The following is a 17,775-nucleotide window of genomic DNA, read 5'->3' as shown; positions in this document are numbered from 1 at the left end:
GGCGTGTTCAGCCCGGGCGTGTTCAGCCCCGGTTTTTTATTCCACGCTGCCAACACAGCGATTAAGTGACCCACCGATATGTGGCCGTGAGGTATTGAACGTACTTGCGGCGATTTCATCATCGCGAAAACCACCTCATGTGGTTGTAAACGAATACACTAGTGGGAAATTTAGAGACAATTACATTAGATAATAATGATTGATATTTGGGGACGACCGGTTTCGGCGCTGAAAAAACCCACGGAAACAGTCGCCACTGATGACATAAAAAAACTAATTGAGGATGAAATGGCTGATACGTTGAATTTAACCAGTGTTGACCCGGGCGAAATAGTTGTATTTCAAGACCGCCAGGGTAAATTGAAATCCAGTAATGTGTCACTGAATGACGTTTTAATACGACAGCGTGATGCCGCCGAGAACACTATCGTGTTGTATACCGATGACGGACGACTCAAACCGGGTGAACATCTATCGACGATAACACTAATCCGAGACGGTTTTACAAGGTTGGATAAATCGGTGACTGAACTTGACGCGCAGGTGAAAAAATCTATCACCGATATACAACTCACTACCGCTAGTTTTTTCGGGACCCCGACGGTAACCGAACCAAATCTTGAAACAATAAAAAATGCTATTTCGGAGTTTACGATACTGTCGGCCAATTTACCCTCGTTACGAAAAAATGTTAACAAGATTGATAGCGCCGTTGATAAATTCTTTGGTAAAAAAAATATCAAACCGGATGAAATCACAATAACTATAAATGATATCACTGCGTATAGACAGGAAATAGAAACAATCAAATTTACTGTTGAAGCGATTAGAAAAGAACTATTGAGAACAGAGCAATCCGAAAAAATAAAAATCCCTCATGAGAATATCATCAACACAGTATACACAATTCAGCATGGATCATTCGATTGGACTCCTACACAGAATACAGTAGATATCACTGCAACTGTTAAGGGTATTTATCGATTGACATTGATTTCGGCGATGCAGTTTAGTATATCATCGTCGAGTTCATCCGGGTTTAACAATACAATATCAACAATTATAGACAAGGACACAATTGAACGGTTTGTGATTAAGGCCGTCGATAGCGATATATTTAGGACAAACATTACATGGTATGTGGAATTTGTAGCGAATCTAAGTAATTAAAAACACTAGCTCTTTTAAAATAAAAATGACCACCAAGGAAATTGAATCAGAGGTATCACCGACGTCACATCAATATCGATTCGATACCGCAAAAGAATTCTCCGCGAATTTGAAAACGCTTTCCGAACAATACCGCGCAAAAATAACAAAATACCGCAGAAAAATAACCGCCATCGACGCGGTCGTGTACTCGGTATCGGGTATAGTAGCTGGCGCCGGTGTTATTTTATCCACGATGACCACGATAGCCCCGATCGCTGTTCCAATCGCTGTCTCCGCGATGACAACAGTTGCTGGAGTCGCCAACGCAATCACTAAGAAGATATCATCGTGTTTTCAGAAAAAACTCAACGAGTATACAGTAAAACATCAAATAGTATCCGACGCGTACTCGAAATTATCCGGGTTGATCTCGTTGTCAATTGATAATTTGTTCGTATCCGATGTTGAATTCTCCACGATGGTCCAGTTGTATAGCTCCGCGATGTCAAAAATCGAGGATTTTCAACTGGAAACCGAAACCACCTGGTTGTTGAAATTAGACACTAAAGACAACGAATAATAATAATGTCGCTGAACCCCGAAGGGTCTCAATTACTTCAGCGGATCGCGGAGAACACCACTCCGGTACAAACAAGTATGATATCGATAACATCAACGAAACCCGAATTCAGTGTGAACTTCCCATCGCCGGTTCCAGTGAAGGAAATAGCGCTGGCAAAATTGCGAGTATATCACAGTTGGCCTAATATTCGAGCAGACGCATTAAACGGACAACAACCTAATAACTCGCTGGTTTTTGCATGGACAAATAAGCCCGATGGGACCCCAGACTGGAAGGAGGTTACAATACCAACTGGGTCATACCAAATAGAACAAATCAATAAAGAATTTCAACGCAGGATAAAATCGATCACAGGAAAAGAATCAAAAATCGCTATTACGGTTCATGAACCGACGTTATCGTCAACGATTGAAATAAGCACACCGGGGTATATGGTTGATATTTATAACAGTTCAATAAGAACCATACTAGGATGGCCCAAGAATCCACCCGAGGACTTGCACACGAATGAGAAATCGTATCATGAGATTAATCCCGGGTATCGAGATAATTTGTCTATTATGAAAAACACGTCATTACCCAGCAGGTTTATATTTCAAGACATGGACGCCATGCAGTGGTATTTTCAGTATGACAAAACCCCTGAATCGATCGTCGTATTAACAGTTAATTTAGATGATATCACTAATGCGTTTGCCGAGATTAATTATATTTACCATTCACAACTAGAACAGCTACGGCAAACAAAAGCACGAAAACACGTCGAGGTGTTAAATCAACTTATATCAGACATGGAATATATTAATGAGCGAATCGTTAAAATAATATCCGCTAACAGCGATGGTAATAAACAAAAACTCCTAACCGAGTATAATATCACAGAAGCCAATTTACCCGATTTAAAGTTTTCAGGATACAACGCACCAGAACTAAGAAAATCTCTTAATGATTTTCTCGGTCCATCAACTTATATCCTCAAACACGATAACGGAGATGGTGGTAGGCATATCGCCCCGTACAACGTAAATATCGCATCGGTGATAGCAATCAATCTAGTGTGTGATGTTATCGAAGGGAGTTACCAGGTGGATACCAAGCAATCAAATCAAGCTCAACAGGGATATATCCTTTATTCATTTTCACCAACAGCCCCTCCCGGATTTTTAATCGTTGAGAGTCCGATTAATCCGGTCTATATGAGATGCCATAATCGGCTTTTAACGAGAATTAATTTTAGAATTACCGATCAGTCAAATAACCTAATTGACCTACAAGAGGAGGAGTTAGTGATCACTCTGTTTGTAAGATCATAGCAGCAGAGGGGGCGATGACATCGACGCGGTCGTCGATGTGCTTACCGGACGCTGACGACGCTGGGGATCGATGCGCAGAAGGTGTTAATTAAACCAAATGACGTCACCATCGTGTAGGATGGACCGACGTCGTTTTTTTTTTTACCAGCGCTGACTACACCGGATCCGTTGAGTGCAGAAAGTAATAATTAAGCAAAATAACGATTGGACAAAATGTCCGATTCGCCCCCCCTGCTGCTAGGGTACATATACAAATTAAATTATATATATATATATATATATATATATATATATATATATATATATATATATATATAAACTTGCATTACCATCGTTAAATTAAGGAAAAAAGGGAAAGAAAAATATATACCAAAGTGTGTGTTTGCAGAAAAAAGATATCAGAATAAATATGACCCTGAGTATATTAACATTTTTCAAACTGACCAGTTGGGTAGTTGCTTATTGCTTGTCCTATTTTGGGGACAAACAACATAATTAGGTAATAAGGGTAGCCCACTTGACCTGAGGGAAAACAAAACAAGTGGAACAGATAGTCCTCTCTCAATGTTGCATAGTTAACTAAAGGGGTGGAGAAGAAAATTAACACAGTAATTGGTGACAATATTGTAACTACAAATGAATATCAATATATAAAATTTTAAATTATCAGACTTACTTAATTATGGCATGTCTATTATATAAAATGATAAATTATCTGATCCTGCTACAGTCACATAACAGTATGACTTACTGTTGACATTCACTACACTATAATCTAGATGTTTCCACTACACTGTGATCCTTTCCAGTCTTGTTTTCACAAAGAATAAATTTATTTTTAGAAGTGAAAGCATCAAGCCTTGGTTATACCATTTTTTGGTGATATGTTTGCCACAGGAATCAGAATGCTTTGATCATAATTGAATGTCTTCATTTCATTTAGATAAGAGGAAAATTTTGCAATTATTATATCTACAATATACCATCAGCTTTGTTAACACTTCAAAATGATCTTGTAGTTGTTAATAGAGCAACAAATTTACAATCCAAGTTACCATACAGTTGTCTCTTTATACAAATCTTGAGCATCAGTATGACATGGAACTTTTTCTGTGTCATGTTCATCTGGTCAACTGCTGTATTCCGAGTTGCCTTTTATGGCTCATTGATACCATTCCCTTTATCATTTTTCATTAAAATTACTTTTACCCTTCCCCTCCCTATACGATTCCTTGTCAAAATTGACTAAAAACCAAATTTAGATCAGCAAATGGATTATGCCAAATTGAGCAGATTGTTTTAAACCTTATTTATTTTCAGAAACATTGTCAAATGCAATTGCAAACAAATAGAGATTCAATAGAAAACATGAGCTTCCCAACAGTAAAAAAAATAATAACATAAATCCAGATGCTGGTACAAGCAATTACAAAGGAAAAGTACAAATACGTGTCTTGAAAATTAATGCTTATATGCCAGCCAGAGGCCAGTACATCTCTTTCATACTATTAGTTTTCATATTTTTAAATAGCTGGTTAATCTGGATATGTGTCCTACAGTGTATTGTGGGAAGAAGGACTAGTGAAGATGAACAGGTCAAGTACATTTCTCAGTCTGCTAGTCCTTGAGGCTGTAAAAAAATTTATGTTAAATTCTAGGCCTACCATGCACACATACATAAAACAAAGAATGAGAACTAAATAGAGATGATTTAAAAGGTTGCTAGATAAATCAGTTACTTAAATCTTTTACTCATCCTATTGAAATTTTGCACAAGCATATTTGCATGTTATTTTCTGTAGAGAAGATAGGGTTGACAGATAATTAACTTTTAGTTGTGCGATCAAAGGGAGTATGTATAAGATGTGATTTCTAAGAACAGAGTGTACAGTTATATTTTGGACAGTCTTGAAGAAAAAGTGTTTTGCAGTCTCAGTTTTACAGCAGGAACAATACAGTGTACATATAAGAGGTACTTGAATCAGTAAATGCATAAATGTTGAGATTATAAAGGATGCATGATTACAAAAGACAAAATTTATTAAGCTCCTATTTTCAATTTACGTTCATATTATAAGGATGCATGTTGAACAGTTTTGTGATTCCTGGAGTCTTTTGACTGGTTTCACTATTCATCCTTGTAGTAGGAAAAGTATTGCTTAAATATTTCTTGCAAATCTAGTACTTTAAATTGGCCAGAGAAGGAAAAAACCAGCAGGTTACAGTGTACTATGGTAATTAATTGATCAGAGAAATTAAAATTCATGATGTTTTTCTTTTTTTTTTCTTTCTTTATGTTTCTCTCTTCATGACCCACCATAAAATTGGTAGGACATCCAGTGTTATCTTTGTCTATCTGTCAGGTTTTCAACCACCACATTGTGGAGCATTTAAGTTCCATTAATGCATCTCTAGATTTTTAGTTGTTCATTATAACTTAGATGAAGGTTGATTATGGTGCAGTTTTCCCCAGTATGAAACAATGGAACCATATGCGCAAAGAACACATGTTCATGTAGAAAACTATGTATGTACTCCATATCTTAGTTTCACTTTTAAATTCAGTCTCTATATAAAGGCGACTTGTCTTTTTACTTGTGAGTTTCTCTGTGAACTTAAAATTTGACTCGCAATTCACAACTGAGACAAAAAGTCAATCTTCCCATTTGTGCATGTCAACTTCATATTGCCTTTTTCATTGTATTTGTATGCGCATTTTTTTAATTGGCTGAAAATTAATTAACAAATGATGCTTTATGTATCTTTGTACATCGTTGACCAGGATCTTTAGAGTTTCCATCATGGTGTAATATTTTTAAGGCAGTAAGGAGATTTTGTTTATCATCTAAATTTCTGAGTACAAGAATATTTGTCATTATGGGGTTCTATTCATTTCAAGAATTTGTCCCATTTCTTCTTGCCTAGACTTAACCAACTGCACTTAAGACTTGACTTGAATAAATTGTCTAGAATCTAGTGATCCAACATCAGTTTCACTAACATAAGTCTTAAAGTTAAGAAAAGACTCAGTACACTTGAGTGATTAATTTTCAGGCAACATCTGGATTTTAAAGTTAAGTGTAATTGTAGACTTAAGTTCTGTTGGTAAAATCCAGATCTGATTGGCTGAAACTTGAGTCTGAAGTAAGACTTATTTTGGTGATATTTGGGCCAAATTTATTTGTACGGGTGAGGGTGGTCCAAACTCTGTTTTCTTTTACAATAGAACCATACTTGATGTACATTTTTCAGACCATGTTTCATTTGTAACCATATTCTCAATTCAAACATCAGTTTTCTTAGAGTGTTTAGTGTTGACATTATTGAAAGATGATTTGTATTTGAAAATAATATTTTGTTGGCATAAGATTGTTTTTCAGTACACATTTTCCTTTAGAGAGTTTGCATTTGCAATGCATATAGCAGGTGGAGAACATTCAATGGCTAAACAATAAAATGATTGCTTTGCATCCACACTGTCCTGTGCTCAGTTTCAAATGCAGGCACATGAGAGTGAGTCACTAGTGGCCTTTCCAACTTTGTGGTTTATTCCAAGGCAGCATTCAGTAAGACAGAAATGTTCCTATTAAATTGTGTACAAATGAGGGAAAGCTTATCAGCAAATATAGAACTGTCATTGGATAAATATGGTAGACTTTCTAAAGCAAACTTTTTTGAAAGTCAATCAGAATTAGCATACATTTTTGTGGCGAGCTACCTCTTTTATCTGTTAGCTTTTCTAACAATATATATTGGATGGACTGCATTCAGCAAATCAAAAAAAAAAAAATGCACATTTACAGATGTCATAGAAGTATTTATATTTTTCAGATGGGCCCCATGGGAGGCAATAAATGATGATGGCAATGTCACTTACCAAATTAGCCTCTGCAGATCACTACAAGCCAATGGCCCAGACAGCATGCATTGCCATGCCAACACTGCAGTATGCAGATTTTCAAAGGGACAGAATCCAGTTGCAGTTGGAAATACCAGTGGAGTATTGCATGGTGACAGCAATGAGGGGAGAGGTGAAATTTGGGTACTGATTCCAGGTGATCCTTGCCCAGAAATGCCAAATGAAAATCTCACAGCAGCGTTCAATTTGAAATGTGGGCAGACAATGGTAAAGGATGTTATAATCTCTTATATGCACCAGAAGATATTAATGTTTTGATAAAAGACTTTCTGATAATATATGTCAGATGTTCTCAGAATATGTTTGGATAGCTGTTAATAAATGATAGTATTAATACAGGGGTAGAAAAACTCACTGCTTGGGAACACTGGACAGCTAAAATTAATGCTAGACAACCTTTTAAACATTTTCCAAACATAATAACATTAAAAAAGTATTATGAAATTTTATATATTTTTTAGAGCAAACATTTGATTGTACAGTTAGCCATAGGTACCTTACATTAATCTGAAGCTGAGTGCTTGGTGCAGGGGTCAAGCTAGACTTGAATGTTAGGGAGAAGTGACTTTTCCTTTTGGACAGAAAAGGGAGAGGTGGGAGCTAAACAGGGAGAAGTGGGAGCAAAGCAAGATGTGTTGTTTTCATTTTCTTATTTGAATTATGCCCTCTATTTCCCAGTATGTATATTTTTTTAACATTGGTTTTAATCAGTACCTTTTTTTCAAGTAGAACATTTCTGAGTTCTTTCTATATTATAAACACATTTGATGCTTGTTTAAAAACTATCATATTGATATTTATTTTGGTAATATGACTTAAAATGAGAACAAAAGAAGCTTTACATTAGAACTGAAAAACACTGTAATGAATTGTAACTGTAACTAGATTACAGTATTGTAGTTGCAAGTTAGTACAGATCAACTACCCTTAGTCAAGAATTTTTCTTTTAACTTCTGAAAGTATGCTGTTCAATGGCAGTTGAAAAGATTTCTCAGCTTGTTTGAAATAACCCCGTTACCATGTACATGAAAGCAAATGCAAATGCCTTTCAGATGATACTGTTTGTTCTGATTTCTTTGTTGCTGATAAAACTTTGCCGTAGCTGTTCATAGAGAACACACTGAAGAATTAAAGTCAGTATATGAATGAAGCAGACCCTTTTTTCCCCAACCAAATCGACACAGCCAACATGCAAGTGCATCTGTATTTAGAAAGAGCAGATTTCTTAATGTAACCACTCACTTTAGAGATTCGTTACAACAATCCACTGATAGGATTGCAAATATAAGGTTTTATCATTTGTCTGTATACTTGTAGTAACATTATGCATTGGGGTTAAATAGTATTACTTTGCTGTTTTTCTTTTCTTCATATTTTCACAAAAAATGAGTGAACACATAATATAGCCTTGACCGTACAGTGTCTCAAAAAGTCCACAACATAGCATTGTCGGGTACATTTCTTACTTACATAATTGCATTTTAAAGCTTAATCTTCAATAATGTAATATATGGACTCTGCTTTATATGAATTGTACATTTTCCATTGAATATATTTGCACAGTGGTTTATGAAAAGAGACAATTTAATAAAGTAACACTTCCCAGATGCAGCAATATCCAGGATTATTTCCCCATGACAGGATCACTTACGGTTCCAAGCTGTTTTTATGAACAAAACAATGTACATGTGGCAGTTAAAATATTCATGTTACTGATTCTATTCTTAAAACACAAATTGCTATTTGCATAAGTTTAAGTTCAAAATACAAGTTTGTATGTTTTTATCATCAAAGGATAACTTACTTGGGAAAGGGTTAATGGTTAATCAGTTATCAAAACACATGCCTGTGAATGTGCAAGAGTTTGTTGTCGGTGCAGTTAATATCAACACCAACTATTTGATGGCATGAATCATACAGTTTGCCTTGAGCTATAATGTAACTCTGGGACTGACCTGGCTAAAGAGATGGGGCATCTCAGAAAGGATGAGCATTCAGTGTTCCTCTAAAAAAAAGTCATTTTTGCTTTCCTAACAGAAAAGGCAAAGTTTTCATTTTTTAAGTGACTTAGACACCCACTTTGCCTGGTACTGTGACCCTTGTTGGTGATTGTTATAAGTTAAGAGGCCACACTAATCCACAGGTGTTGGCTATCCATTGTCTGATTAAGTAATCACAGTAATTACTACCAGTCCTTATAAAACCAAGCTCAAGCTTGTTTGTCCTTCGTATGTACCTGTATGATGGCAAATGGTTAAAACTTGCACAGCATTGTACACAAGTTCACATTTGACCACTACAGGCATCTATACCTGAAATAGCTAACTTCCTCCACTAGCTCTTCCATGAGAAAAAGATAGCATCAGAGGTAATCAAAGGTTACTGCTCCACACTGGCTGACACCTTTTCCTCATCGAAGAGAGAATATTGGACAAACCAATGACTTATCCTACCTCTTCTCCAACTTTGATTATACATGGTAAGAAACCTTGGCTCTGTGCCCAAGTGGATTCTATCATGGGTACTAAACTGGCTGAACAAAACATTTGGAACTGCTTTTGGGGCATATTTGGCTCACCTTTCATACAAGACCTGCTTCCTTGTCACATTAGTGACAGCAGGCAGAATCAGCGAAATGCATGCCCAATCAGGGGACATGAATTACATGCAGTTCTGATCAGACAGGTCAGTTTCACTTATGACGGTTCCCTCTGTCATCGCCAGGAACAGTTCTCCAACAGTGACAGAACAGTATAGCCACATAGACCCATTCATCCTGGATTAAGTGGGTTATTCTCTTGCATATTGAGAAATAACTTCAATGCATATGAAATTGTTATGTATTTTGGCTCACAAGGTTATTGCAATTACCAGAAGCATCGCCTTTGACATGGAACTGTTGTCTAACTGATATTATCCATGTCATGGGATGGATATCTGAGTCCACATTCTCCAGTTTTAACTCAGTGATCCTTCATTCCAAAGGGCGCAAGTCGATCTGGTGGGACTTTTAGCCATGTCACAACAGGTTCCCTTTCCAGGTCATTTGACAGCTTTATAAGACACAGCTTCACAATTTCTGCTGGATTTGTGGGAGGTAAAATTTTCCCTTTTGAAGATGCTCTCCGATTGATGGAATTGGATCACCTAGAATCTGTCTCACATACCATAGATGGTATCTCCATGGTTAAGGGTTGTACCTACCTCCACCTTACATATTCTCCAAAGGTATTATGATTTGGTAATGTATTTATGAAAGAAACTAATTTTTTCTAGTAAAATATTTTTTCTTTGCGAATACTTACCCAAACGTAATATATATTCACCCTCCTAGCCTCCCCATAGTTACATCTATGTAGAGAGCATACCTTATGCTCCAGTAGTAACTGAGATATTCATGGGTTTTGCCACCAGTCACTATATCAAGGGGAGATCAATCTGACTGACCACCATCTAGTTGGGCAGATAACTTTTAACTCTTTTAGCTAAAACTTTTATCTGTGAGGGCTGAAATTTTTAGATTATAGTAGTTCTCCTTAGGTATTATGGTTGGGTAAGTATTTGTGAAGAAACATATTTTAGCTGGAAAAATTGGACTTTTGACATAAATGAGAAGTTACGGACAGGGCAGGGCCCCCGAGTGGCCGAGTGGTATAAAGTGCTCTTCGTTACGGATCACTGCCATCTCACCTCTGTCTGTGGCGGTTCAAGTCTAAGATTCATCCAATGTGGATATGTGAGAAAGCTTGCCAGTAGCTTCTCGAGGGTTGGTGGTTCTTTCCGGGGTTTTCCCGGGTTCTTCCTCCACCATTAATACTGGCCGCCATGTATAGCCTATCGTGTGCTGAAAAATGGCATTAAACCCCACAACAACAACAACGGACAGGGCAGTAGTTTTTCAAGTCGATTGGTTAAAATAGCAGTTTTAAAACTAATGGAAAAGCACCAGTAGAAAGAGATGTATTTATAACATCAGTTAGAGTAGGCAGCGTAGCATCCAAACACTCAAATAGCAGATTTATTAATTCTATCAAGTTCATGTGACTTGAGGGCATATTTTTTTTGTACCATTCTTTGAAAATCCTTAGATATAGTCTGAAATGTTGTGTATGGAAGCCTCTGTAATTTTGTATCATAGCTTTAAGGTGAGAATGGGTCAGGTTGTATGATGATGTAAAATTGATCTCTGATTGTTTTCACACTGTCACGGAAGAAATTAGGAAACTGATCTGGTAGACTGTCTGGGGAGGCTGTAGTTGGAGATGGTGTAGATTTGTTCCTTGCCAATAATTTGTCCATGATGGAGAATAGCTGTTTGCATTCTATTCTTGACCTGAATTTTACTTGTCATGCTCAATGAAATGTTCAATAAAAAATACACATTTTATCAGTTTTTGCTCACAGGCACAAATAAAATAAATTGCAGCAGCTTTGTAAAGACAATACAGATGTTATGCTGTTCATTAGATACCATATAAATGGGAAGTGAGATACAGCAGTTACTTTTTACACCATCATTATTACTATTTTGTTATGGTTTTGGTTAAAAAAATTAATTGCATATATTTCCTAAACCTCTTGATAGATTCTTGTCATTTTTTTTGTGAATCATTATAATACTAGAATAGTTTATTCAACAACTTGTTCACTTGCCCCTTTTACTTGGGGTCAAGGTCATGGTAATTGAAACTTGTGCTAAAATTTTGGTTAAAGTGTTTTCATTTGCATATTTTTCCCAAACCCCATGACAGATTTTCTTCATATTTACCTTGAAGCATCATGAAGCATATATAATTTCATTATGTAATATGCTTGCTTGCCTTTTTTTACCTTGGGGTCAAGGTCATAGTTGTAGAAAATTTGTATTAAGGATTTGGGTAAAGATTTTCCTTTGCATCTATTTGTCAGATTTCTTTTCTTCATTCTTAGGATGAATCATTTGAAGCTTAAGTGATGCATTTGGTGACATGCTTACTGATCCTTTTGACCTTGAGGTCAAAGTCACACATTTTAGAGCAATATTGTGGCTGTGAGCTCAACAAGCAGGTCATGGCCTTTTGTTATGCTTTTAAGAAAGTATGACAAATTTAACATCACAAACAAAGTACCTTGTCTGCATATGATACTTTTTTATGCCCGGGTCTTAACGTATTAATTAAGATATTTAAAAGGATTTTATTTCCATGCATATGATTTGAGAGGGCAGATAGATGCATTTGGTTGTAAGTCCTTTTGCTGAGCAGTGTGGTGTGAGGTCACTGATGTAGTAACAGTAGTTCAGATCCAGGGACAGTTGTTCAGTTACTAGTTTTTGATAAGTCTGGGTGATAAGCTTTTTAAACATCTTTTGTCTGGTGCTTTATGTGTATAGTGTCTTGAAACAATTAGGAAAACATATTGTTCAAACAGTTGCATGGGAAAATTGTGGGTCCCTTAAGTCTAGTGTTGGAACTATTAATTTAGTAGAAGCTTTTAGAGTTCATTGTTGGTCATGCGATGTATAATTTCACTTCTTATTTAGGCAGTAATGTTTGCCAAAATTTGAAGCATGTACAATGTATACAATACCTGAAATCATACTAATGAATTGAAATGATTAGAAATTCAACATTTCCCCTGATCTTCACATTAGGCTGTTTATATGTAAACCATTGACAGTTGCATGCTTTACTTGGGTCAGAATGCAGTTATTTTCTTTTACCTCTTATTATCACAGGATTTAGTTTTTAAGATATGTCTTTGTTGAATACATCTGATAATGTTGCTGAAATATCCTTAGGATTATCATGTTCATGTTTTGTACTGCTGAATATATGTACATGAGGTAAAATTCTGATAGTACAACTGGATTTACTACCTAGAGATATGCCTATTATGTCTTTGTTGGATCAACACACTTGCAACTTTGATGTCAGTCCCAGAGATCATTCCTCGCACTAGCCGCCATTCAGACAACCTTCATTATTTACAAAATAGTTGACCAAGAAGTTGCCAATACATCACCTATTTTTTCATTAGCAGCTTTTCACTTAATTATGGGCTCATTCCAATCATAAAAATAGCTGTATTGGTCTGAAGAGATTTTGATTTTGTTTGGGGAAGAAATTTTCAGTAAACAAAATATTTGATTTTTCTTGACATTACTGCATCAACATACAAATGAAACATATTGTTACAGGGTAGCATTGGCTGTTAAACTTCTGGTGGCCACTGAATACCTCTCTATTCTCTCTGTTGTTGATAAGCTCTCATTAGAGTAAAGGCCTAGTTAAACTTCTGGTGGCCATTGAATGCCTCACTATTCTCTCTGTTGTTGATAAGCTCTCATTAGAGTGAAGGCCTAGTTAAACTTCTGGTGGCCATTGAATGCCTCACTATTCTCTAAGTTGTTGATAAGCTCTCATTAGAGTGAAGGCCTAGTTAAACTTCCGGTGGCCATTGAATGCCTCCCTATTCTCTAAGTTGTTGATAAGCTCTCATTAGAGTAAAGGCCTAGTTAAACTTTGACCTGAACTCCAAGAGGTTTCTGTGATTCTCTGATGAAGTGGGGAATCCGTACAATAAGAATGGGACTAGTGATGAACTGAGGAATCCTTACAATAAGAATGGGACTAGTGATGAACTGAGGAATCCTTACAATAATAATGGGACTAGTGATGAACTAAGGAATCCTTACAATAAGAATGGGACTAGTGATGAACTGAGGAATCCTTACAATAAGAATGGGACTAGTGATGAAGTGGAGAATCCTTACAATAAGAATGGGACTAGTGATGAAATGCTGACTCAGATTTAAGTTTCATCTGGTTTATTAACTTTCATAAACTTGTATGGCATTACGATTTCAAGACTCAACTATCAGGTGCATCACTTCCAAAAAATCACCCATTGATTTTATATCACAGTGGTAGTGTGCAATTGGGCAAACATAAGTAATTTAAGTAACAGTTTTTATGATAGAAGTTGATAGTAACATTTATTAGTGTCAAAGTTTAATGTTCAGATGTTATATTAAAATTATTGTTTACTGATAGACTTTGAAATATAGGCTAACTTTTCTTTAAATTCATATAGGTTAATTTTATACAAAGCCTCAATGGTTGCAACAATAACTAACAGCATATGTTCAATGCCTTGAGAAACACTCATCAGCTTTTTACAGTAAAACAAATAACTATTGGAAGAGCCTTGAGAAACACTCATTTGCTCTATATTCAAACATGCTATTATTATTATTATTCCTATTTCTGTTGAATTGTATGAAACATCATTATTTGAACAAGGTCTGCAAGAAACATTTGACTTGACCTCACAAGATCATGAAAATACTGTCTGAATACTGTTTAACTGATATGCAGATATTTAAGCTGAAGTTGCTGATTTATAATATAACAATGAATGAATATATATCCATAAAGGTTTTAATACACAGATGTCAATTTGAAAACTTAGTTTTAGAGCTATACAAACTTTACTATAAAAGACATGTAATTTTCTTTGCATTTACTTATGTAGATATCATGAAATAACTACAAATTCTAATATGTGGAAAATAATAAACAAAAGAGTTACCTTTACTTTGCAGACTTCCTGATATGGTAATCATAGTAAAAAGTAGTAAATGATTTTCCCACCCTCTGTCTAAATGTAAGGTGCTCTTAAAGCGACCCTTGGAAACCTGAACAGGTCCCAGTAGAGACGCTGACAAGCCTTTTTATACCTCCTGCAGAATTCTACAGAAGTCTGCACTTGGCAGGGAAAATTCTACTGTTTGCTGGGTAGCAACCACAGGGAAAAATTCTGTGAGCACACATTTGCAGGGGCGACTGTACTTTGCATCTGATAGCAACAAAACTGCACCTTAATTAACAGTTGTAATTAAAAACCTATGTAATATATAGTATTAGCTACGTGTGCTTACATCAGATTTATTTCTCAATGGTCAAAATTTGAAATACAAATAAATGTTTAGCTTTAAAATGAGTGATGTTGAATGCAGCCACTAACCATTAGGCGAGATAATGATGGGAGTGTTCCAAATGTGCCAAATTTGGAAACTAGGTTAATACCTAGGATAGTTATACTTGCATTCCCGGCATAATAATATCGTGAAATTAAAGAGTTCAGAGGATGATTTATGATCAGTTTATATGGGAATGTTAAATATACCTGGGAATGATATCATAGTTTGGTATTGAATAACAGTAGATATTAATGAATAAATTAATGTTGTCCGTCAGTGTTGACAACACCCACCCACTCAGCTGCGATGTCTTAACCCTGTATATGAAGTAGAGGCAATACGAATAGTACTCCCACTCATGTTGCATTACCACCAAAAGCTTTACGATGAATGAACTTATTTGAAACGGGTTTTTTTTTTGGTGTAAATTAAAGGCTAGATTTCCTGCCCGTTACAATATTGTTGTGTGGCAGAAATATCCAATGTGGTCAGAATATGAACTTCAATAGCTATTGGAAACTGCATTGGCTTAAAAGCTTGAAATGGTGTTTATGTAAAATTCATTGTTATAGTCAACAGTTGTATTAATGAACATGCTTTTCAGAGGTAATAATGCTGTTTAAAGAATTATTTGTGTCAGAAAGATCAGTAAATCATCCTAAAGGGTAATGTTGTGTAGTATGTGGTCCAACCAGCTCTCTTAACAACTACTTTTTCCTAGCGATGCCGCAGTAGAAAAATAATTAATAGGAACAAATCTTACTATTCATTCTTGTCAAGCAGAGATGTGGGAATACATTTTTAATTGGATCAGGTTGTTCCTTCATCACCGACAGCCATCACATGTGCATCACACATCCTCTTGCAGGCTTATGGGATAGCACACTCTGCTCTGTCTGGTGTGTATATATATGTATACTGATAATTATATGTTCTGGCTTGTAAGTCAATCAGTATAAGTTGAATTCACTAATTTTGTAATTTTCAATTCTTCTATACATAAGTTGATGTGGAGCATAAGATGAACTCTGATAAACATCATGACTTTGTCTTTTTTGCTGGTAACTTTCAGTTAGATAAATATTAAAGGTATTTAAAGGTATCACTCTATGCTACTCCAGATTGTTTGGGAATAGCAGTCACTGATACTAGCAGGCTTTTTCCCCCCATTTTGTTTTGGAGAAAGGAGGTAATTTCAGAGTGATTGTAAAACAGTATTGTTCAATTTCTTGATGATCATGATCTTCTTGAATTTCAAGGGCACTAGTTTGTTCCATTATCAGTTGAGAACTCTGAATAAACAAGTCATTCATGTTTCAGTTACAATATCCATTATCATGAGAACCACAAGGTTAGGCAGTGTTATTTACACACTAATTAAATATGCCTGGAGCATTGGCCAGGTTACTCACTTCTTTGAAGGCAAGATTCAACAGATGAAATCAAATTAATGAAGCTACCAGTAAGAAAATAAAGCTATCCATTGAGAAATGAGAATTGTTAAGAAAATTAAAGATAGAGAAAGAAAACAGAAAATTATCATAAATAGAATAAATTTTAAAAATGTGCCATTTGCTAATGTTTATAATTTATGTCTGGAGAAGAGAGAGGGCATCATTTCTTGTTGTCTTAATCCACTTGAAATCATAAAACTAACATTGATGTGAAATAATGACTAATAACAATGGGGTTACCTGCATTTTACCTAAATCCAGTGTCAGGGTTTAAACAGTTAACTGGCTTGGATTGTTGTTGGGAACTAAAGACCAATTCATCAGTTATAATCAAATAGAGAGCTGAAATAATAGGTTATTAAGAATGAATGCAGGTAATGAGTTAAAATTACATATTGCTTTAAGATGAAATGCAAAACCAAAATGGATTGTTGGTGATCTACAAGCAATCTATTCAGAATTTTACCCTATAGTATGTGCATTCTTTTGTAAATATGACAGTATAATTGGGATCGTCCATATATGACGTCACACAGTTTTTGCCATTGTTTTAAACTCTCCTCTCCTCCATGTCACACTTTGTCACAAAAACTCAGACCCCCCTCAATGTTACATCACAAATCTCCTACCCTCCCCCTTTTTCCCCCCACAGTTTTGTGTAATACTGAAAAGTATGTAATGTAAATCAGTTAACTATACAGACAAAACAACAATCTTTAATGTAAAATAGTGTTTAATTAACCAGGCTTTTAAATGGACTGCTTGGCTAGTTAAAAGTTTATAAAATTATTTTAAAAAATTTAATTAAATTTAAACAAAAAAACAAAATGAAATGTAAATTAAACACATCAATCACTTCAATTCTTACCAACATTAAAGTTTCAACAAATCCACAAAAATTCTAAGAGATTTAAAATAGGAAGTATTTGTAAATGAATTACTTCTCTTCAAAGTTATCATTATCCCAAGGCAAAGTAAGATGCTTCTCCATTGAACGAACAAGAAATCCATTTGTTTCTAGATTAACATCGTTTATTGGAAGGGATATTCCCTCCAAATCAAGCTCCTCCTCCTCAATCCAATCCACACTTTCTCCATTCTCCGCATTTGCTAGTATGACCATCATTTAGCGTTGCCTTCTAGCAGCGACTCTCATTGGTCTGATGTGCTTTGATGAACTGCTGTTTGTTTGTGAAGGACTGAGTGACTGCGCAGCATGACCAGAGAGCTGAAGTACACATAACATATCTTGAAAATTTTCTCATTCAGCACAGATTGAGGTGAAGAGCAATAAAGATCGTAGGGAATTTTCCGAAATGTGTTTGCTGACCGAGGTAGAATGTCTTCCGTTTTTAGACTTTGAGTTACAAATAAGGATGGAAATTTGTGCA

General features: G+C 35.6%; 1 protein-coding gene across 1 annotated transcript in view; it reads left to right on the top strand.

Annotated features, from left to right (window-relative positions):
* Positions 1-17,775, top strand: part of LOC149786075 (cation-independent mannose-6-phosphate receptor-like) — a 185,168-nt gene that overhangs the window by 12,872 nt on the left and 154,521 nt on the right. Inside the window, exon 2 of the mRNA XM_089976368.1 lies at positions 6,880-7,174. Within this exon, the coding sequence (XP_089832494.1) occupies positions 6,880-7,174 (295 nt within the window). The remainder of the gene's footprint in view (positions 1-6,879; positions 7,175-17,775) is intronic.

The sequence above is a fragment of the Sinohyriopsis cumingii genome, chromosome 12 (genome assembly GCF_028554795.1).
Source record: "Sinohyriopsis cumingii isolate HCF-2022 chromosome 12, ASM2855479v2, whole genome shotgun sequence".
In the NCBI taxonomy this organism is placed as follows: Eukaryota; Metazoa; Mollusca; class Bivalvia; order Unionida; family Unionidae; genus Sinohyriopsis; species Sinohyriopsis cumingii.
The sequence above is the reverse complement of the archived record's forward strand: the minus strand, read 5'-3'. Positions and strand labels throughout refer to the sequence as shown.